The sequence below is a fragment of the Rattus rattus genome, chromosome X, assembly GCF_011064425.1.
Source record: "Rattus rattus isolate New Zealand chromosome X, Rrattus_CSIRO_v1, whole genome shotgun sequence".
Taxonomy (NCBI): domain Eukaryota; kingdom Metazoa; phylum Chordata; class Mammalia; order Rodentia; family Muridae; genus Rattus; species Rattus rattus.
Window position 1 is genome coordinate 14,018,333 of NC_046172.1, and position 24,825 is coordinate 14,043,157.

The 24,825-nt window shown below is 38.0% G+C and overlaps 2 protein-coding genes across 2 annotated transcripts; one reads left to right on the forward strand and one right to left on the reverse strand.

The window, feature by feature from the left end:
• Positions 1 to 2,953: 2,953 nt before the first annotated feature.
• On the forward strand, positions 2,954 to 15,304 carry LOC116888805 (zinc finger protein 84-like). The gene is given in 7 exon segments (XM_032890084.1): positions 2,954 to 3,379; positions 3,851 to 3,909; positions 10,937 to 11,063; positions 11,290 to 11,382; positions 11,967 to 12,781; positions 12,783 to 12,880; positions 12,882 to 15,304. Coding segments are annotated over 6 exon segments (1,938 nt in total). The 5' UTR covers positions 2,954 to 3,379; positions 3,851 to 3,894; the 3' UTR covers positions 13,672 to 15,304.
• Positions 15,305 to 15,638: 334 nt separating this feature from the next.
• On the reverse strand, positions 15,639 to 18,755 carry LOC116888806 (sperm acrosome-associated protein 5). The gene is made up of 4 exons (XM_032890085.1): positions 18,611 to 18,755; positions 18,039 to 18,197; positions 15,846 to 15,924; positions 15,639 to 15,738 (listed from the first exon to the last, which is right to left on the reverse strand). Exons 1-4 carry the CDS (start codon positions 18,753 to 18,755, stop codon positions 15,639 to 15,641), a joined length of 483 nt encoding a protein of 160 aa, XP_032745976.1.
• Between the last annotated feature and the right edge of the window lie 6,070 nt (positions 18,756 to 24,825).

The following is a 24,825-nucleotide window of genomic DNA, read 5'->3' on the forward strand; positions in this document are numbered from 1 at the left end:
GCCCGGAAACCGGGAAAGGGAATAACATTCGAAATGTAAATAAGAAATACTCAAGTTAATAAAAAAGAAAGAAAGAAAGAAAGAAAGAAAGAAAGAAAGAAAGAAAGAAAGAAAGAAAGAAAGAAAAAAAAAAATTATGTATACTAATTTCTCTTTATTCACATGAAATGTGAAAAATACCCTTTTGCTATGTTACAGTCTTGGATTTTTTGGCCTCCAAATGTCTATCATTTAAAATTATCCAGTCTGCGTTATTCTCTTATTACGAGAGAAATGTACTAACACAAAGATTCTAGACTAGGTGAAAGAAACTAAACACAAAAGCTAATGTGCAGTTCTACTTTTCACAATAATGTTCACAATAAGCAACCCATGACAGCAAAAAAAAAAAAAAAGTATGTGGTAGCTAGGATCTGGGATCAGGGAAGGGTGGAAAATGATTGTTTGATGGCTGTGGGATGTCTTAGACAAAGACAGTCTGGAACTAGATAGTAAAAATGTTTGTGCAGCATCATAGATGCAGTAAATGACACTGAATTGAATGTGTTAAAATGGATAACATAGTAAATTTCATGTTATAATGGTTTTTTTCAAATAAAGAAGTTTGTCTTTCCCCCAGGAATCCTCATTAGAGTGACATCATCATTAAATCCTGCATAATAATCCCTGGCTCTCCACCATGGTGCTCAGGAAAGTCAGGGAGATCTAAATGATGATTATCCTAAATGCTTCATTGTGGGAGTGAACAATGTGGACTCCAAGTAGATTTGGAAGGAAGATTGTGCTGCTGATAGACAAGAACACCATGTTTCATGAGGCATTTGGAAGAGAAGCCAACTCTGTAGAAACTGTTTCCTTATATTCAGGGTAATGTGGGTTTTGTGTTCACCAAAGAGGCACTGGTGGCTTTATATACAAAGTGTTTTATATCTCTAATCTATCTTTTCATTCTTGTTTCTTGAAAGGTACCCATAAATGTTGCCACTGTTTATCTGCACTTTGTTTATGGTACTGTTGTTTCAGTGCCACATTTTATCATAGATGGGCATAACTCGGTCCTAACTGAGGACACTGAGTATACCTTCCCATTTACTGAAAAGATCAAGGCCTTCTACCTTTGTGGCTTATTTCCTTGTGACTACTACCACTAATACAACCTCTTCTGTTGCTGCTGCTGCCAAGGTTGAAGACAAGAACTAGAGGAATCAGACAAGGATACAGGACTTGGTCATCCAAAAACAAGCAACTTATCTGACTTTATGTAAGAAACATGGAAATAAAGGCTTACTTGTCTTTAAATGTTTCTTTGGATTTTGTGGGGGTAATCAAAAGCAAAACTCTTTGCATGGTATGAATGTAAGCTGCTGCTGCCACTGAGTTGTGCACAGTTTGCATATGAGGTAGCAAATGTGAACACCGGTCATGAAGCAGAATGAATAGTATGTTAGTAACAGTACAACTGGAATGGGGATGAATTAGAATAATTGGCAGAATGTGAAGAGATGAGAATCATGAGAGCATAGCAAACTGAAATGCAGGTGAAAATATCAGTTTGAGTCTCATACTCAAGGAAAGCAGGGGTGACTATGAACCTTTTTGTTTTTGTGTTCCAGCAAAAGACTACTTGTAGAGAAAAGATAAGAGTCTTTTCTGGCCCTGGCTGCCACAGCAACATTTCAGCATAAACATTAGGAATTTGCTTTCTCATAGTTCTGGGGGCTGGGAAGGGCAAAGTCAGTTGATTTGGTTTTGGGGTAAAGGTTGTCTTTCTTGCTTACAAACAGCTATGTATTGCTGCATCGTCATGTGACTTAATTTGTGTGTGAACAAAAAATAAGTAAACTGTTGAGTGTCTTTTATTCGCCCACCAATTCTATTGGAGCAGGGTTCACCCTAATAACATTATCTGACTCTGATTACTTTCCAAAGACCTCATCTCCAAATAATATTGCATTGACGGTTAAGGTTTCAACACATTGGTTTTGGGAGGGTATACAAATCACTCACCATGCTTTTTCCATATTCTGAAATAAGATCCAAATCATCCAGCCTCATGACTCAAGGATGACTGCTTTATTATGTCTCTATAAAAATCCTAACCCTTCTTCCTTGTCTTTAGTATATTTCTCATTAATAAAAATGTCTCTATTGCAACAGCCACGAAAAAAATATCACTTAGTTGACCCTTGCATGTTATGTTGCTTTTCTCATGGTAAAATGATAGAGCAGTGTCTGAAGTTCAAAGATGGATCAGTTTCCTGTTGGCCCCTCAGGACTGTAGAAGACCTGGGTTGGGTTCCTTAGGACCCAGAGCCTGGCACAGGCACTCCCCCAAATCTCTCTGCCACTTGTTCCAAGGAATGTGGCATGCGGGGGTGGGGGCGGGGGTGTCAGAGTCAGGACTTCGTGGATTCTCCTCCTCATCTCTAAGCCACAACAACGTTGGGCTTCCTTCCTGCCTTTGTCTCCGATTTTCCCTGCACCTGAGTTTACTGGAGTCACTTTCTTCAGTATCCCTTTCTCTGAGCTCAGATTCCTACTACTTCTGGACTTGCATACGTCAGCATACTGGTTTTTCCCACAGAGGATCATACCAATCTGAGTCTTCTTCACAGCTAGCCTAAAAGTACCTACCTCTTTAGTGGTATTTCCTTGAAAGAACCACTAACTCCATGATTTTTTTCCCCATGTCCATAATGGTGCTGCTCTTTAGAGGAACGCAATGTTCTCTGCTCTGATTCCCTTTTACCCCATACTATTCCCAGGAAGGGTATAGTAGAGTTCCAGATCTCCCCATCTCCTCTTGGTATCTCCTGCCCATGGGTGGGGTGATGTAAACTGGGGCTGGCCCTTTATCTCTAAAAAGTCTTGAATCTTGGTGTGCCTTTGCAAGAGGGCCCATTCTTATCTGAGTGTTCAAATTCTCACAAATCTCATCTCCTACAAAACATTAAGAGGCAGATTTTTCTCCGCTCTACGAAATGGAAAGGCTATAAAGATGTCCGCTCCCTTAAAAACATGGCTTATTGGCGCATCCATTTTTTTTTTTCTGACTGCAAATTCAATCCCTGTGGTAATCAAAATATTTAGGTCTGCTAGCGCTGACGGATTCCAGAAGGGCTACTGCGCATGCGCAAGTTTAGTGATTTTTCCCTGTAACTAAGGAGAGGAAAAGGACTAAAAACTGGTTATTGCAGGAAGTTATGACTGATTCGGGAAATATTAAAGAGACTTTGCCGGCAGAAGAATTCAGATTTTAAGATCGGAGAAGAGAATGAAGGACTGCAGAGTTCATTCAGAGCGGAAGTGAGCGGGCTGGCACTCTGCAGGCGGAGTAGAGACAGGCAAGTTGGACTCTGCAAAGACGCGAATTTATTCGGGGTGAGTACGTGGGGAGGGCTCAAAAGATGAGAATTTAAAATGTGGGCAGGAGGCTGCAAGCAGAGTGATGGAGATACGTTGAATGGGTGATCTGTGGAGGCTGATCAAGGCGGGCTGTGGACTGAATGATGGGAATATTTGGGGTTTGTGATAAGCATGCAGTAGAAGTGATAGGGTCATAGTGTAAGAGATGTTAGGCTCTGTGGAGTGTATGCTTCGGGGTTTTTAAATCGGCTTTTGGGAATCCGTGATAAAATGTGCAGTAGCCTTCATGAGGTCCTTGATAGAGATATGTTGTTGGATAATGGGGATCCGTGAGGGAAAACAAATTCTTTTCCCATTTTTTCTTAGCTATACCGTGGTCATTTTACCTGCTGGCATTTGTGAATTCTGGCATGTGATAGGTGAACTTTCAGTCTGGCTATCCTTGCCATCTGAAACTCTTCTTTTTTCTTCTCCCTCTCAACAGTTCTGCCTTTATAAGTTTTTGGCTTCTCTCCACAAGAGTCAGTCATGACTGAGTCCCAGGTAAGTTCTTACTTGCTTCTCCCAGTTACCCTCTGCCCATATTAGGGTAGAAGCAATATTGTCTAGTGGTTAAAACTGTAGAATCTGCAGCTAATTGCTCTTAACAGCATTATAAGCTTAACAAAGCTCTCTGTGCCTTGATTTTTCTTAACTGTGAAATGTGAATGGTTAAGATGATAATGCTAATAATATCTACCTTGTATAGTGATTGTGAAAGTCATTGAGTTAATATATGTTTAGAACAACTCTTTGATACATATATAATAAACGTTCTATGTGAGTATATGAATTATTGTATTATTATTTATTCTATAAAGCCAATATGTATAAACAAAACTTAAGGATATAAAACAAAACCAACAAGAGTGTGAGTGTGTCAAAGGACTTTATATTTTATGTTAAGATGCAGTTAATTTTCTGAGCTTTCTGTAAATCATAACATAAAGGGAATGGAACATATTCACTTGTATCTCATTATTAAAGAAACAGTAAGCCGCTCCCATGGATGCACAGATTTTCTAATGTTGATCAGACAGTCCTCTGATGGGTCCTTCAAGTCCTTACTAGAAAACACAGGGCTAATATTGCTCCGTTGTGACTTACATTATTTTCCTGTCAACTAAAGGTGTCTTGCTAAAACAAAACTAAAAAGAATGTGACTGTTCAGGAATGCCAAGCCAAGGCTACACGTTCTGGACTACATGTGAATAAAAGCTTGATGGCCAAGAAGACGATCCAAGCCATATGTCCTTCATATTCTTTTCCAGAACCCATAGGATTGTCCTTTTACTTTTAGTCTCAAAATTCATAACATCCCTCAATATTTTACATTCTTCTTCTTCTGCCCTTCTTTTGCAAGTCTACTCTTTAAACTTCTTTTCTTCATACAAAAGCAGGATAGGAATGGCACCAAAAATTCAAACTTCTTTAATAAATGTAGTCACACATGTTTGCAGGAGACTGGAGCAGGACGATCCAGAATTTGAGGGTAGCCTTGGTTACCTAGTGAGTTCCAGTCCAGCCTATGTAACAAACTGTGTATCAAAAAGAAATCAAGGGTTAATTCAACACCCCCCAGAGAAAAAGAGGGAGGGACAGGAGAGAGAGAGGGCCGAGTGGGAATTGATAGAGCACACCGAGGGTGTAGCACAGTGGTAGTTTTCTAACATTCAGTGGGCCTTGGATTCAATCCTCAATGCTCTTGAGGAATTTGCAGTCTAGACTTACATGTAGTTCATTTGACTAGAATGTTAAAAAGGCCCTTTGTTCTCCCAGGAAAACAATAATAATAAATAACATAAAAATAAAAGGCAAGGGGTTGGGGATTTAGCTCAGTGGTAGAGCGCTTGCCTAGGAAGCGCAAGGCCCTGGGTTCGATCCCCAGCTCCGGGGGGGAAAAAAAAATAAAAAAATAAAAAAAAAAATAAAAGGCAAAATATTTCATCAACCATTGCAAATCATTTGAATCTGATTAACTTGCGCTACTCTGCCTTGTTCTTTCTGTATGTACATATATTTCTAAACATAATAGTTAACATGCATTCCTTTTATTAAAATGTATCATTAAATAAAACTTTTGCAACTCTGTTTTCTCTTTACAATATAATATTGGTCATAGCAATACAAAATGAGAATCCATAATCTGAATATGTAAATTGTTCAAAGCTACTTTGTAAATTGTTCATGCAACTTTGTGTTTGTAGACATGATACCTCAAGTTGAAAATTTCACAAATGACCTTATAGGATGATGGATCATAGCCAAAATACAGGCATTCTGAAAGTATTTTGTAAAATTTCCTTAAACAGTATGTATATACATAGATAGATAGATAGATAGATAGATAGATAGATAGATAGATATGATGATGGATCATAGCCAAAATGCAGGCATTCTGAAAGTATTTTCTAAAATTTCCTTAAACAGTGTGTATATATAAATATACACTGTTATAAAATTTATGTATATAAATTTATATATATATTTATATATATATGTATATATATATGTGTGTGGGGAGAGAGAGAGGTACATAGATAGATAGAAATAGATAGATAGATAAATTTCATGTGTACATTTGGATCTATCCCTCACAATATCTTAATATGTGAATATTCAAAAAATCCTAAATCTAAAATACTTCTTTGTCTCATGCATTTTCGATAAAAACTGCACAATCTGTAGTAGTAATGATGGTGGTGCTAATGGTACAAGTGGCAGCAAACAACCTCACACTATGCGCAGCACTCTACTGAAGAAATACTTTATATGCATAGGCAACTTTAATCCCCATAATAACATTATGAAATAGACACCATGATCATTCACATATTAGAGGTGAGGGACTGAGGTACAGAGTAAATAAGATTTACACACCTGATCACTAGCACAACTGGAATAGTCCCTACAAAATGAATACTTGTTTACAGATGTTTCAATGTCAGGACACAGAACTCTTTTGTACTTTGTGGGTTTTTTTTATCAACACAGAGGATGAAATCCAGGACCTCTTATATGCTAGACAAGCATTCTACTACAGAGTGAAACACCTTGCTCAGAGATATATTATTTTTTCTTTAATTTGATTATTTTAGTTTTGCTATAGGATTTCACACATATATAACCCAGGCTGGTCCTGAAGGTGGGATTCTCCTGCCTCAGCTCACATAGGAATATTATAAAGTTTTATTTTTCTCTTGTATTCATACATCATGATTTATTGATGAACTTCATGTTGAAGGAACTCTGTGTAATTTCTGGTAATGACATGGTGATGACCTGTCATCTTTATTTTCATGGATAGGCATTTCTTTTTTTTTTTTTTTAATTTTATTAGATATATTTTTACTTACAACCCTTCCCTTTCCTGTCCATAAGCACCCATTCTCCCCACCCCTCCCCCATCGGGTATTCCCCTATATATCACCCTTTATTGCCCCCATATTCCCTGCACTGGGGTCCAACCTTAGTAGGACCAAGGGCTTTCCTTCCACTGGTGCCCAACAAGGCTATTCTCTGCTACATATGCAGTTGGAGCCCTGGGTCAGTCCATGTAGTCTTTCAGTAGTGGTTTAGTCCCTGGAATCTCTGGTTGGTTGGCATTGTTGTTCATATGGGGTTGCAAGCTCCTTCCACTCTTTCAATACTTCCTCTAATTTCCCTCAAGGGGGTCCTGTTCTCAGTTCGGTGGTTTGCTACTAGCATTGACCTCTGTATTGGACATGCTCTAGATGTTTCTCTCAGGAGAGATCTATATCCAGACCCTTTCAGCATGCATTTTCTGGCTTCATCAATCTTAATCTAGTTTTGGTGGCTGCATATATATGAGCCACATGTGGGCCAGGCTCTGAATGGCCATTCCTTGAGTTGCTGCTCTAAACTTTGCTTCCATATCCCCTCCTATGGATATTTTTTTCCCTTTTAAGAAAGAGTGGGAGCATCTGCATTTTGATCATCCTTCTTCTTAAGCTCCCTGTGGTCTGTGGATTGCATCTTGGGTAATTCAAGCTTTTTGGCTAATAACCATTTATCACTGAGTGCATACCATGTGTGTTTTTCTGTGATAGAGTAACCTCACTCAGGGTGATATTTTCTAGTTCATTCCATTTGCCTATGAATTTCATGAAGTCATTGTTTTTGATAGCGGAGTAGTACTCCATTGTGTAGATGTACCACATTTCTGTATCCATTCCTCTGTTGAAGGGCATCTGGGTTCTTTCCAGCTTCTGGCTATTATAAATAAAGGGCTGCTATGAACATAGTGGACACGTGTCTTTGTTATGTGTTGGGGCATCTTTTTGGGTATATGCCCAAGAGGTATAGCTAGGGTCCCTCAGGTAGTTCAATGTCCAATTTTCTGAGTGAACCTCCAGACTGATTTCGAGTGATTGTACCGGTTTGCAATCCCACCAATGGAGGAGTGTTCCTCTCTTTCTCCACACATCCTCCACAAGCATTTGCTGTCACCTGAGTTCCTGATCTTAGCCATTCTGACTCGTGTGAGGTGGAATCTCAGGGTTGTTTTGATTTGCATTTCTCTGATGACTAAGGATGTCGAACATTTCTTTAGGTGCTTTTTGTCCATTCGGTAATCCTCAGCTGAGAATATTTTGTTTAGCTCTGTACCCTATTTTTAATAGGGTTATTTGGCTCTCTTCGGTCTACCTTCTTGAGTTCTGTGTATATTTTGGATATTAGCCCTCTAGCAGATGTAGGATTGGTAAAGATCTTTTCCCAATCTGTTGGTTGCTGTTTTGTCCTAATGACAGTATCTTTTGCTTTACAAAAGCTTTCCAGTTTTATGAGGTCCCATTTGCTGATTCTTGGATCTTCTTAGAGCATGCCATTGGTGTTTTGTTCAGGAAATTTTCTCAGTGCCCATGTGTTGAGACTCTTCCCCACTTTTTCTTCTCTTAGTCTGAGCCTTTCTGGTTTGATGTGGAGGTCCTTGATCCACTTGGACTTAAGCTTTTTACAGGGTGATAGAAATGGATCAATTTGCATTCTTCTACATGCTGACCTCCAGTTGAACCAGCACGATTTGTTGAAAATGCTATCTTTCTTCCATTGGATGGTTTTAGCTCCTTTGTCAAAGATCAAGTGACCATAGGTGTGTGGGTTCATTTCTGGGTATTCAATTCCGTTCCACTGATCTATCTGCCTGTCTCTGTACAAATACCATACAGTTTTTATAACTATTGTTCTGTGTAATATTGTTTAAAGTTAGGGATGAAAAATCCCCAAGTTCTTTATTGTGAAGTATAGTTGTAAGCTTATCCTGGATATTTTGTTATTCCAAATGAATTTGCAAATTGCTCTTTCTATCTCTATAAAGAATTGAGTAGGAATTTTGATGGGGATTGCATTGAATCTGTAGATTGCTTTTGGCAAAATGGCCATCTTTACTATGTTAATCCTGCCAATCCATGAGCATGGGAGATCTTTCCATCTTCTGCGATCTTCCTCAATTTCTTTCTTCAGAGACTTGAAGTTCTTATCATACAGACCTTTCACTTGCTTGGTTAAAGTCACACCAAGATATTTTATATTATTTGGGACTATTGTAAAGAGTGTCATTTCCTTAATTTATTTCTCAGCCTGTTTAGTCTTTGAGTAGAGGAAGGCTACTAATTTGTTTGAGTTAATTTTATACCCCGACACTTTGCTGAACTTGTTTATCAGGTTAAGTAGATCTCTGATGGAACTTTTGGGGTCACTTAAGTTCAATATCATATCATCTGCAAATAGTGATATTTTGATTTCTTCCCTTCTAATTTGTATCCTTTTGACCTCCTTTCACTCTCTGATTTCTCTGGCTTCTAAAATGTCTCTTTGAAGAGGTGGGTTTGTTGTGAATGTGCATAAATATTACCAAACTGCCTTTTGAAATGTTTTTTCAAGTTGATAGCTTTCCTGATAATTAGTGAAAAGATCTTTGTAAATCTTCTTGTCATAGTTCAAAGATTTGCATTATGATAATTGGACATATCTTATGTTTTGGTTTGTGTTTATCAACATGGTTCAACAACTTTGTTTTTCTCTTTCTTTATTTCTTTTGTGAATTGTTTTTCCCAAATACCCCTTTTTAAAGTGAGTTTCAAATCTTTTTCTTCCTATTTTTAACATTTTGTAGAATATAAATTTTGTAGATTTATTAAAATATAGCAAATAAAAAAGCCTATAAAGTATACAGTTTTATGAACTTCTACAGTTTAAAAACCCTTGCATAAACAGTACTTGGATCAAAAAAGCGGAGGAAATAACATGGCTGCCAGAAGCTTCCATGCCATTTCCAATTATTTGCTCTTAATTTATCTTAACAGCTTTCTCATTTCTATCATCACAAATTATTTTTCTCTTTTTGAATTTTGCATAAATGGAAATATACATATTATATTTTTGGACCTGACTTCTTTTACAAGTCATGAAATTTTGTGAAGCTGGGACTAGAACCCAGATCCTTACAAATTTTAGGTAAGCACTCGTCTACTGAGCTATATCTCTCACTCATCATGTTTTAAATATACTTACAACCTTGTTACTTTAGGAATGCCTAGTTTGTTCTATTTCTGTTATTGTGTAACATTCTGTTGCATAAGAATCTCACAATTACTCTTCAAATCAACTGCTAATAAATGTTTACATTTTTGCTATTATAAATAATATTTCTGTGAATATTCTTGTTTATGTGTTGATGAACCTGTATGCATATTTTCTTTAGATACATACCAAAGAGTAAGGCTGAAACTTTATAGAAGTATTTTCAGTTTTAGCAATTCTACCAAGCCATTTTCCAAAGTGTTTGTACCATTTTACTCTAGGCAGGGTATGAAAATTTGTGTTGCTCCACATCACTTACAACATTTAGGTTGTTAGACTTAATTTTAACTGTCCTGTTAGAAAACACTAGTATCTCAGTGAGGCTTATGTTTGTGTTTCTCTGATGAGTAGTGTTGTGAAGCATCTTTTTGTATGTTTATCCACTATTTGCATATCATCTTTTGTGGAACATCTATTGAACATTTTTCCTTTTACTATTGGACTATCAATATTTATAGCATTAGTTCTTAATTGTTTCTATAGTATGAAGGTCCTTTGCTTTGATTAGATCTTGCAAATCTTGAAGGAGACTGTTGCAGTGCTGAGAATGGAGTTCAGAACCTATACATGCTGGACAAGTATTCTAGAACTGAGCTATAACTCTAGAGTCCCTAAGGATTTTTTTAAATGGTAAAACAATATCTTCTATATGAAGTATATTTCCTTTATAATAAAGAGCATTATCATTTCAGTTAGCTTGGTCTGATCTCTCTCTCTCTCTCTCTCTTTTCTCTCTCTCTCTCCCCACTCTCTGTGTATGTCTTGCCCTCCCCCTTCTCTTACAAACACATACACACACATCATACATACTCCATAAATATGTGCAAATATAATTTGTCAATTTTAAAATATTAAAATAAAGATTTACTAATATTTGGAAATCATGTTACTTTTTCAAAACTAATTGAATAAAAGTATACAATTACAGGGATCAGTGTCATTTGAGGATGTATCTGTGGACTTCACTCAGGAAGAATGGAATCAACTGGACCCTGTTCAGAGGAGCCTATACAGAGATGTGATGCTAGAGAATTATAGCCATCTTGTCTCTTTGGGTGAGGATGGTCTGTTGAGTAATTTATAGTTTCCCTAATAATGTGACTTTCTGTTTCTAAAGTTTCAATACCTTGGGTTCTGGGGACCAAAGTTCTTATTTCCTCTTAGATACAGAAGATGTTAGTTGCCTATATGAAACATATCCTTATTAAAACATACCTTACTAATTTTGGAAGGCTGAATGTCACACACAGTACCCAAATTTTGTATAATTTCCCATTACAGGGTATCCTATAACCAAACCAGAAGTGATCAGCTCTTTAGAGCAAGGAATCCTTGGGATCATAAAGAAAGAAATCCCAAGTTCAAATTGCACAGGTAAGAAGAGAGAATTGGAGGATGGGCATAAAAGTCCCTAGATGCTCTGGTGGAGGTTTTCCATCTTTAAGATCTAAAAAATATCTTCGTAAATATACACTGTTACTCCTCATTCCAAATTGTTACTTTAGTAGGCTTTTCTAATAGTAACCTTTGAGTGAGATGTTAAGAAAGAAACTGTACTCTACTCTGGCTTATTCCTTCTGCTTCTTTTTCCATTCATTCAATCATCTCCAATCTTTCTGAAAGGATCTTAGGATTCTGGGTATCCCTACCCCCAATCCCAAATTAGTGTCTTTCCAGGATCCCTTTTCTTATTCATCATCCTCTGAAACTATTTTTAGTTTCTCCACGTTTAACCTAATATTCGGTCATATTTCTTATATTTATTGTTATTTTCGTGTTTCAGTGTCCATTGAGTCACCTTGTAGTTTGCTCCATCAGACTCTTAGTATAAGAGAGACACATGCTTGGAATGTCTTTCTGGAAAATACGTAGCATTAGAACAAAATAAAAATGAACATCATCAGAACTGCTTCTGACTGCTGTATTTACAGAGTCTGGGTTATTACTTTTCTTTTCAGAAGATGGGCAAGCTGAATACAACCTGGCATGGAATCAGAAAAAACAAAATATGCCCCTGGAGCAGACTATATCTGTTATTGAGAAAAATGTGACTGAAGAAAGAAGTTATGAATGTGATGGATTTGTAAGCCCACTTTCCCAGAACACATGGGCAATTTCTTCAGGACCGACACCCTATATGAATAACTTATTTGGGGAAAGTATTGAAGATAATTTAGGCTTACTCAATCCTAGTAGTCTGAACTTTGCATCTCAGGAATGTTATGAATGTAACAAATGTAGGAAATTATTAATTCCTGGCAGACATGAGATAAGTGACGGAATGAAGTCCCATGAGTATAATATGTATGGAAAAGAGCATATTTATAACTTTGTTCATCATGACAACTTAACTCAACTTGGAGACAAAGCCTATGAATGTCCTGAGTGTAGAATAACCCTCGGCCCAAGTTCACTCCTTTTCGTTCATCAGATCACTCACATAGGAGAAAAGCCTTATGAATGGGCAAGATGCAGAGAAGCAATCAACAACACAGCACACCTCAGTCTACATCAAACAATGCACGTGGGAGACAAGCTTTTTGAATGTAATGAGTGTGGCAAATCCTTCAGAGAAGAGTCAACACTGCATATACATCAAAGAACACATACAGGTGAAAAACCATATATATGCACAGAGTGTGGCAGTGCTTTCCAAGAAAAGACAAATCTTATCATACATAGGAGAACTCACAAAGGCAAGAAGCCCTATAAATGTACAGATTGTGAGAAAACCTTCAACCAAAAGGCACATCTGAATGTACATCAGAGAACACCACGCAGGAGAAAAACCTTTTGAATGTACCAATTAAGGAAGTACTTCAGAGAAATCAACTTTGAATATACATCAAAGAACTCACACAGGAGAGAAACCATGTGTGCAATGAGTGTGGCAAAGCCTTCAGAGAAAAGACAAAACTCATTATACATCAGAGAACTCACACAGGAGAGAAACCCTACGAATGTTTGGAATGTGGGAGAGCCTTTAACCAAAAGGCACACCTCAGTGTACATCAGAGAAGACACACAGGAGAGAAACCTTTCGAATGCAATGAATGTGGCAAAGCCTTCAGAGAAAAGTCAACACTGCGCAGACATCAAAGAATTCATACAGGAGAAAAACCTTATGTGTGTTCAGAATGTGGAAAAGCCTTTACCCTTAAGCTAAGCCTCAGTGCTCACCAGAGAATTCATACAGGGGAAAAAACAGATGGATGTACTATATGTGGAAAAGTCTTCTCCAGGAAGTCATACCTCCTGTTACATCAGAGAGCTCATACAAGAGAAAAATTTGAAAAATCATATGAATGCAATGAATGTGATAAAGCATTCTTCCAGAAATCATATCTCATTATTCACCAGAGAGTTCACACAGGGGAGAAACCCTACGAGTGCAATATATGTGAGAAATCTTTCTCCCAAAAGTCATATCTCATTATTCATCAAAGAACCCATACAGGAGAGAAACCATATCAATGTGATAAGTGTAGCAGAGCCTTCAGAGAGAAGTCCAAACTCGCTGTGCATCAGAGAACGCACATAGGAGAGAAACCCTATGACTGCTCTGAATTGGAAAGAAACTTTCCAGAGATCAAAGTTCCTCATGGATTAGAGAATTTAGAGATGAGAGAAAACAAAGAACTGAAAATAGAAAATCGGTCATAGTAAAGTTAAAGAAAAGGGAACTGTAAAAATTGATAGGGAAATTGTGCTCTAGCTAAGGTGCTTTTCTGAACATATGACACTTAGGCTTAAAGACCAGAACCAGCCATGTTGGGAGAGGAGCATTCTGAGTCAAAGAAATAGGAAGCTCCACTTTCTTAAGGAAAAGAACTTGGCCTCTGTACTTTTGCATCATGAATCTATTGAATTATCATTTCTAATCAAAGAGGTTGTTCAGTTCTGAAATCTTTTCAAGTCTTGAATGTATGAAATCTGTTAATTGAAAAACAAACCTCATCATAAATGTGGGCATAAGTATAAAAAGAATTCAATTAATTAATTTAAACAAGTATAGTTCCTCAGAAGTGAGGTAAAGGGAATCTGTGTGTTTCCAAATTTAATATCAAAAACTTATAGAAAACATAAAAAGAACTTATTAGAAAAAGTAGTTTACCAGACAATTTTAAGTTAAAGATTTAAATATAACCATTAAAGGAACAACAAAGAATATATTATAAAATTCCAAATTATTTTAATAATCAGAATAATGCAAGAAGATACTACTAGTGTATCAAATTCAATGTTAAGCAGTAATAACAGTTGATAATGCCAATGTTTTCTTCCTAACCTGATCTGGGAGGACTATAAGCTTCCAAGAAGGACTATAAGCTGCTAATAGGCTTTAGAAGACATGTTTTTGAGACAAACTCACCAGAGTTATTTTCTGCTGCTTTTAATGAATGCCTACCACATTCAGAATTTTGTCAATAGCCAGCATAATAGCATCCTTTATGGACTCCCAGAGAGATGTGAAATTTGGTTATCTATACTGGCTGGGGTGAAATAATGGGAAATTCCAGTTAACATTTAAGAAGAGGTCTTGAACTCTCCTGGTCATACAGTAGCAACTAGCTGTTTTAATGATCATCTGTGTTTATTTTTGATGAATGCTAAAAGTAGGCTTTGGGTAACTGGGCCCTGACCATAGACTACAAACAACATGATGAACTACTTCATCAGAATAGCTGTTTCCAATGGGACTGCCCAGTGAAATGAGAGAAAATAACAAGTTCTTAAGAGATGTGTCTTGACACAGCCTGAAACCCAGGCATTCTGTAAAAAGAAATTATTACTTTGTGTGTCCTTTGAATTCTTTACCTAAATTCCAAGTCTGTCATTTTCAACTTTAGATTTAAATCATGAAAGAGATAACAGGAAATTGGAGCTTAGAAGGGTAGTATGTTAGAGTATATGGAAGAATGTGATTATTTTAAACTCTCAGTTCACACTGTGTAAGCTCTATTTAATTTAATTCTCCCCTGAAGAGACTGCAAATGTCTTAAATAAAGACCCTGTGATGACCTAATATGAAAATTATGCTTTTAAAGGTAAGACATCTTTCATATACCCAACCATTCTATCTCCAAATATGTAACTGAATTTTTTGAGGCAGGGTCTTACTATGTAGGCCAGGCTGGCCTTAAGCTTGTGATCTTCTGCCTTTGTCACCTGAGTGGCAAAGTATGTGCCACCACATACTTATCTCTAAGAAAATTTTTATGCCAAGCACTGTATGCATTTTCCAAATATCAGTTCATTAAATCCTCCAAATAAACCCCATGAGTTACTGCTCTCATTATCTTCCTCATTTTTCAGTTTTAGAAACAGAGAAAAATTCAGTGTCTATTTAAAGGAAGCATAACCAGTAGGTGGTAGATAGCATATATACATCAAAGGGAAACTGCTCTTGATTTCTATACTATCCTCCCCAACATCCAAGTGATCTTGTATCACCAGATTAGATCTATGAACTTGTGGAGCAAAGATTGACTGGGAGTACTTTGAAGCATTGGAAACATGAAGAAAGCCAAAGAATCTGGCAGGTAATACATCTTGCATTATTTATATATGTCAACTTTTATTAAACCCACAAAAGAAAAAATGGAATTTCTATTTTTATAAAATCTGAGTCACCAGTCATCATAGTTTGAGTCAGCTTTCAGAGGCACATCACACCCCTTGAGCCATTCAGATAAATCATGACCAGCACAGTGCCGGGTCCAGGAATCCCTGGGAAATGAAAGGAGGAAAGGAAAATGAAACGGACAAGTTAATGGACAAGTTAGTAGCATTGCTATTTGTGCTGTTCAAGGTTCAGACCATGCTCATAAACGTACCAGGCCTTCATACTCTTATGTGAGGATACAACCCTCTTGGCACACATGATATCATCCAGAATATGGCGGTTGAGTAGGTCTGGGGAATGGGAAAAGAAGGATGAGCTGATGCGATGCACTAGTGACATAGTAAAATATTTGAAGGGCCTAAGGTTTCTAGATTCCTTAAAGCCTAAATAATCTTAGCTATGATTTTGGCAAATTGTAAATGACCCAAATTCTTTGCTAGATAATCATGAACTATTTCAATTGCCGTTGACTGGTGCTATACAATCTTAACTCATGTTAAATGATCTTTTTGACTTTGACTGTCATGACTTTGACTTTTGAATAACTCCAACCACCATAATGAGGTCCTGGACATCCTCCACTCAACACTGGTCAGTTCCCGATTACATCAACTGTCATCATGTATAGGGCTGAATGATGTCAACTATAATATTGGCTGATCTAGCTTTACCTCAACTACAATGTGGCTAACTGGGAACCTACTTTCTTTCCATATCGGTCAGTCCTGATGAATCCAAACACTATGTGGTTAGATCCTTGATAAATTCAGCTTTTATCTGAGTGTTATGAATGAACTCAATCAGGAATGAAGAGATAGCTCAGCAGTTATGAGTTATAACTTGCTTCTTTTGAAGAAGATCCAGGTTCGGTTCTAGAACCTACGTGGTAACTCCATTTCCAGGGAATTCCATTTCCTCTAACTCCAATTCCAGGGAATCTGACACCTTTTCTGCTCCATCTACAGACATGAGGCATAGACATAGTACACATATAAGCATGCCCATCAAACATTCATACATATAAAATGTAAATAAATACATCTTTTAAAAATGAAAAAAAAATACTTTAATCTTCATACTGGCCAGCTACATTGAGTTTCACCCATCATACTACATAGTTCTACATGATCTGAACTGCCATGTTAACTAGGCCAGGATGGCATTTACTTACCACTTGCCTAATTAGTATTCTCAACCACCAAGCTGACCAGTCCTGAAAAGTCTTATTTTATTATTTTATTATTTATATGTATGTATGGGTGTATATCACAAGGGTAGGTGTACCCAGGAAGGTTAGAAGAGTGTATCAGATCCCCTAGAGTGGATTCATAAGGGATTATAAGTCATCTAACATGAGTGCTGGAAGTGAACTTGGGTCTGCTGGAAGAGCAATAAGCACTCAACCATTGAGCTATCTTTCTAGCTCCCTAGATAATCATAATTACAAATGTGACTAGCTGTAATTTGTCCTTCATTTTGATTTTAATTCCTGATTGAGTTCATTCATAACACTCAGATAGAAGCTGAACTTATCAAGGATCTAATCACATAGGGTTTGAATTCATCAGGACTGATCCATATGGAAAGAAAGTAGGTTCCCAATTATAAATGACCTTACTGGTCATGTTATCTCAAACTGAACAACTTTAATCTTTATTTTACCTACTCAAGTAAAAACTCATTATTCATTTGCCCTATCTAAGTTCATCTGAGGTTCTAAACAACCTCAACCTTCATTCAATCTTTCCACTCTTGGATGACTACTTCTGTCATGTATTCAAGACAGATGATCTCAACCTCCACTCGGCCTGGCTTCAGATAATTATAGTCTCCATTTTAGCTTGTTGTAGATAACCTTAGCCATCATTGTGGCTAAACTTAAGAGAAATTTCAATTGAAAATCATATATATATATATATATGCATGCCTGGAAAGTTTCATCCCTCAGGTTGTTTGGTTTTGTTCATATTTCTATACTTACGCATCTTTCCTCAGGGCCTAGATAGCACATTATTCTCTATTTCACATGGGGCAGAGTTTCCTGTTTCCAAAATGTTAATAAAACTGCAGCTTGCGTTTTAAAAGAGGTTGGGGTGGTAATGGGCATTTGCACTACTTCTGACCCAAATAACCTCTGGTGTAGACTTCAGGATGCTTTCTCCATCAACTTGGAGAGTTTCTTCCTTTCTTGTTATTTTTATCCTTCAGCAAAAGATTAAGATTTAAAAGACATTGCTGCCAGATGTGGTAGCATTTAGGAGGCAGGAGGCAGGAGGCTCTCTTGAGTTTAAGGCCAGCCTAGAGAGAGACCCTATCTCAAAACAACAACAAAAGACACTGCTTTCTATGTATGACAAAGGAGGCAGGTGGCAGACAGTTCTGTGTGTCCACAGGAATGCCTTACCATTACAATCCATGTGGCAGAGGTTCTGAGTGGGTGTGATGCCATTGTTACACCACCAAGCAGAGTTCAACTGGAAAATGCCATATTCACTGCTGCCATCTGGATTGTGGTCCACAAAAGAGGTGTCAAAACCACTTTCATAGTGTGCCACACACAGCCCTAGGACAAAGAGGGTAGTTAGAAGGTGGGCATAAGCATAAGAATAAGGAAGCTAGGAGAAGAGGGGAAATGATGGATTTGACTCTCATCTTAATTGTAAACATGGTGATCTTGGATTGGCTATATGGTGTTGATTCTGGTGATGTATTGCTGATGCTAGTGGTGAATGGTGGTAAACATAATATTGATGGTAGTGGTGGCGTTAATAATAGAGCTAACAATTGTGAAGATAGTGATGACAATGACTTTATAGTTGAATTAAACTAGTCATCATAATCAGATGGTGACTGAAAAGATTGTGTTCCCGCCCCAAAAAAGGATGAAAAATATACAAGTTGACAGTGAAATGGGTAAATTTCTGAGTGAAATGGGTAAATTTGGGTGGATAAGACTTGGGGCAATGGGAATCTTACAGTCTCCAACAGTGTAGCCTTTGAAGCCATTGAGGCCAGCTTTCTCCAGCTTCCTTGCCAGCTCACAGCGTTCATAAATCTTGGCATCCACTGTGGCAAGCAACAGTGTGGCCAAGATCACCACCACAGTACTGCAGAACTGCATGGCAGCCAAAAACCCTTCTATATGGTCCCTTGCCTCAGATCCAGTGATGATCAGGAATCGGGAATAGCATTCTAGAATGCTAGGCTTTATGAGCACAAGTCTGAACTATAGATTCTGGAACATATGGGCTACATGGCTGGGGGCTGTACCACTTTCCTGAATACAAACTCTGTTAGATACTAAGAGAAAGAAAAACACTAACATATACACACATAATGATGGGAGATAAATACAGGGAGAAATTCGGAAATATGAGAAAGATGCAGGGAGAAAGATTGGATATACACAAAAGATGTATGGAACTTGAATACTTATCCTTACAGTAGACCCACATTCTTCTACATTTTTTAATATTGTCCTACCTTGTTCTATCCTTGCTAATCATTCTTTGCCACTTGGCTACCTCCTCTAGTCATGCAGATGCTTGTTGAGTCCATTACCCACTCTGCTGAGTGGTCAGACACTGTGTTTACTGTCACCTCTAATTCCTTAGGTTGTGCAGAATATGACCGCCATGTCCTCTGGCTACCCCTGATTACCTTTAGTTACTCATGGGCTTCGGCTGTTTGTACTGCTATAGCAGAATACCTGAGACTATGTAATTCATTAAGAACAGAAATATATTTCCTTATAGTTTTGGAGGCTGATAAGTCCAATATTACAATGACAGTATTTGATGAGTGTTTTCTTACCTTATTCTCACTTGGTGGAAGGCAGGGGGATTAGAATGAACTAATTTCTGCAAGCTATTTTGGTAGTTGTCTTGAAAGGACAACGTAAACCCCATTTGTCTCCATTTAAGGACCAGGCCTGATTCTGAAAAGAAGGCCATAGGCACCAGCTCCAAGGACAGACCATAAGATCTAAAATAAGATTGTAAAACCCCTTCCCAAAAAACAGTCTGCGGATAACCACAAGAACAGGAAAATATCTTATCCCAGGATGGGTTATCTGTGCTAGTCAATCTGATCTCAACCTGTAGTTAAATGTTCATGACATAGGATGTAGACCACTGACTACCTGGCACACGCCAATCAGAAGCTGATCCCTGCACCTCCCCAGCATTCACCAATGAAATTTTACATTGCCTAACCCACTATATATAGAAGAACTAACATAGTAGCCAATCAAACTTATAGTAATGTTGTTGCTTTGGCCCCTGCCAACCACATTAGAGATTACATAATACTTCTAGAGAATTATTCTGGTTCCCTACTAGAAGGCCAATATACCTTTGTATGGAGTTGCCATTTCAATGAATGGTTGATTTTTCCCGCCATACACACACACACACACACACACACACACACACACAAACACACACTGTATGCTAGATGTTTCTGCAGAATAAATGCTCTTTGTCTCTGCATACTATCTAAGTCTGGAGTCCCCCTTCAGTGATTATCAGACCTTTACAGTGTTAGGGCTACTATTGCTATGATGAAACATCATGACCCGTGATTTTTGGGGGGAGGGTGGTAATGGGGGGAGGATGGGGAGGAGAACACCCATAAAGAAGGGGAGGGGGAGGGGTTAGGGGGATGTTGGCCCGGAATCCGGGAAAGGGAAGAACATTTGAAACGTAAATAAGAAATATTACTCAAGGTAATAAAAAAAAAAGAAAAATAATCATCCACCATGATCAAGTAGGCTTCATCCCAGGCATGCAGAGATGGTTTAATATACGGAAAACGATCAATGTGATCCATTATATAAACAAACTGAAAGAACAAAACCGCATGATCATTTCATTAGATGCTGAGAAAGCATTTGACAAAATTCAACACCCCTTCATGATCAAAGTTCTGGAAAGAATAGGAATTCAAGGCCCATACCTAACCATAGTAAAAGCCATATACAGCAAACCAGTAGCTAACATTAAACTAAATGGAGAGAAACTTGAAGCAATCCCACTAAAATCAGGGACTAGACAAGGCTGTCCACTCTCTCCCTACTTATTCAACATAGTTCTTGAAGTTCTAGCCAGAGCAATCAGACAACAAAAGGAGATCAAGGGGATACAGATTGGAAAAGAAGAAGTAAAAATATCACTATTTGCAGATGATATGATAGCATATTTAAGTGATCCCAAAAGTTCCACCAGAGAACTACTAAAGCTGATAAACAACTTCAGCAAAGTGGCTGGGTATAAAATTAACTCAAATAAATCAGTAGCCTTCCTCTACACAAAAGAGAAACAAGCCGAGAAAGAAATTAGGGAAATGACACCCTTCATAATAGACCCAAACAATATAAAGTACCTCGGTGTGACTTTATCCAAGCAAGTAAAAGATCTGTACAATAAGAACTTCAAGACTCTGAAAAAAGAAATTGAAGAAGACCTCAGAAGATGGAAAGATCTCCCATGCTCATGGATTGGCAGGATTAATATAGTAAAAATGGCCATTCTACCAAAAGCGATCTACAGATTCAATGCAATCCCCATCAAAATAACAATCCAATTCTTCAAAGAGTTAGACAGAACAATTTGCAAATTCATCTGGAATAACAAAAAACCCAGGATAGCTAAAACTATCCTCAACAATCAAAGGACTTCTGGGGGAATCACTATCCTTGAACTCAAGCAGTATTACAGAGTAATAATGATAAAAACTGCCTGGTATTGGTACAGAGACAGATATATAGACCAGTGGAATAGAATTGAAGACACAGAAAAGATCCCACACACCTATGGTCACTTGATTTTTGACAAAGGAGCCAAAACCATCCAATGGAAAAAAGATAGCATTTTCAGCAAATGGTGCTGGTTCAACTGGAGGTCAACATGAAGAAGAAGGCAGATCAATCCATGCTTATCACCCTGTACAAAACTTAAGTCCAAGCGGATCAAGGACCTCCACATCAAACCAGATACACTCAAACTAGTAGAAGAAAAAGTGGGGAAGCATCTCGAACACATGGGCACTGGAGAAAATTTCCTGAACAAAACACCAGTGGCTTATGCTCTAAGACCAAGAATCAACCAATGGGATCTCATAAAACTGCAAAGCTTCTGTAAGGCAAGGACACCGTGCTTAGAACAAAACAGCAACCAACATATTGCAAAAAGATCTTTACCAATCCTACAACAGATAGAGGGCTTATATCCAAAATATACAAAGAACTCAAGAAGTTAGACCGCAGGGAGACAAATAACCCTAATAAAAAATGGGGTTCAGAGCTAAACAAAGAATTCACAGCTGAGGAATGCCGAATGGCTGAGAAACACTTAAAGAAATGTTCAACATCTTTAGTTATAAGGGAAATGCAAATCAAAACAACCCTGAGATTTCACCTCACACCAGTAAGAATGGCTAAGATCAAAAACTCAGGTGACAACAAATGCTGGCGAGGATGTGGAGAAAGAGGAACACTCCTCCATTGTTGGTGGATGGTTATGAGCCATGATATGGTTGCGGGAAATTGAACTCAGGACCTCTGGAAGAGTAGTCAGTGCTCTCAACTGCTCAGCCATCTCTCCAGCCCTAGAGATGTCCTTTAAAACATATAAAGTTTTGAATAAATATTGAAGTCTATTAAGTAAGATGTAAAGAACCAAAGTGTTTAGCTAAACATGGTGGCACTGTGCCCTTAATTCCATCACTTGGTATGCAGAGGAAGACAGAGTACAAGGCAGCCTAATCTATAAAGCAAGTTCTAGGCCAGTTGGGGTTACACAGAAGTGTATTCAGTGCTATGTATAGCCAAAAGGTGGGTGATTATTCCTCTATTGCCCTTAGACTAGACTAAGCAGCTACAGCCAACCTCATCAAGTTTATCAAAGGTAAAGAAAATGCATAAAGGCCTCATAAAAGTACCTCAGGATGTGACAACCAAACAATTGATGCCAATAGATAAAATTTGTTCATGTGGTATTAGACCAGAGGAAAATATGAGGAAGGTGCATTTCAAATTCAAATAGAAACAGATTCTACTTTAATTTCACTTCTCAGCATTCGATTAAAATATCCAACAAGGCAGGATAGGACAGAGTCTCACTATGGAACTTTTGACACTAGGTCTCATGTAACCCAATCCAAGTCCTGATCTCCTGTTTTTGTTTCTAGAGATCTAGGACAAAGGGTATAAAATGTGGCTCAGGGGTGGTAGCTACACTCTGCCAACTGAACTGTGTCCAATCCAGCTGTCTCCTTTCTATTCAGTCCTGGACCCTAAAACATGGAAAAATCTTCTGTACACAAGGTTGGCTTTTCTGCCTCACAGACATCCCCAGAGGTTTGTCTTCTCAATTAATTCTAAAGTCTGTGTAGTTGACAATTAAGAGTAACCGTCCCAAGTAGACTGATCAAAGTATGATGTCAGGATAACTGGATCACTGTGTATAGGAGGATAAAAGCTTAAATCAGCCTGCCTCATGTGACACTAGGATAAATACTGAATAGATAGAATGTTTTAAAAATGAGAAACCACAGGTATTATAAATGCCAAGCTATGCAACCTCATAAAAACAACAATGCCAACCAACCAGAGCTTCCAGGGACTAAACCACTACTGAAAGACTATACGTGGACTGACCCAGGGCTCCAACTGCATCTGTAGCAGAGAATAGCCTTGTTGGGGGCACCAGAGGAAGGGCAAGTCCTTGGTCCTGCCAAGGTTGGACCCCCAGTGCAGGGGAATATGGGGAGGGCAATAAAGGGGATGTACAGGGGGAATACCAGTATGAGGGAAGGGGAGGGGGAGGTAATGGGGGCTTATGGACAGGAAACCAGGAAGGGGAATAACATGTGAAATGTAAGTAAAGAAATATATCTAATAAAAAATTAAAAAAATAAATGCCAGCTAGAAATCCAGTACAACTTTGATTTTTATTGAAAAAAATCAGAAGTAAAAAGTTGATGTAGTATTGGTACAGAGACAGGCAAGTAGATCAGTGGAACAGAGTTGAAGACCCCAGAAATGAACCTATACACCTATGGTCACTTGATCTTTGACAAAGAAGGTAAAACCATCCAATAGAAAAAGATAGCATTTTCAACAAATGGTGCTGGTTCAACTAGAGGTCAGCATGTAGAAGAATGCAAATTGATGCATTCGTATCTCCCTGTACAAAGCTTAAGTCTGAGTGGATCAAGAACCTCCACATCAAACCAGATACACTCAAACTAATAGAAGAAAAAGTGGGGAAGAGTTTTAATCACATGGGCACCAGGAAAAATTTCCTGAACAAAACATCAATGGCTTATGCTCTAAGATCAAGAATTGACAAATAGGACCTCATAAAACTGCAAAACTTCTGTAAGGCAAAGGACACTGTCATTAGGACAAAACAGCAACCAACAGATTGGGAAAAGATCTTTACCAATCCTACATCTGATAGAGGGCCAATATTCAAAATATACAAAGAACTCAAGAAGTTAGACTCCAGAGAGCCAAATAACCTATTTAAAAATGGGGTACAGAGCTAAACAAAGAATTCTCAGCTGAGAAATATCAAATGGCTGAGAAGTATCTGAAGAAGTGCTCAATATTCTTAGTCATCAGGGAAATGCCAATCAAAGCCACCCTGAGATTTCACCTCACACCAGTCAGAATGGCTAAGATCAAAAACTCACGTGACAACAGATGCTGGTGAGGATGCGGAGAAAGGGAAACACTCCTCCACTGTTGGTGGGATTGCAAACTGGTACAACTACTCTGGAAATCAATCTGGAGGTTCCTTAGAAAATTGGACAGTGCACGACCTGTGAACCCAGCTATACCTCTCCTGGGTATATACCCTAAAGATGCTCCAACATACAACAAAGACACATGCTCCACTATGTTCATAGCAGCCTTATTTATAATAGCCAGAAGCTGGTAAGAACCTAGATCCCCTTCAACAGAGAAATGGATACAGAAAGTATGGTACAGCTACACAATGGAGTACTACTCAGCTCTCAAAAACAATGACTTCATGTAATTCATAGGCAAATGGATTGAACTGGAAAATATCACCCTGGGTGAGGTAGCCCAATCACAGAAAAACACATATGGTATGCATTCACTGATAAGTGGATATTAGCCCAAAAGCTCGAATTACCCAAGACTCAATCCACATACCACATGA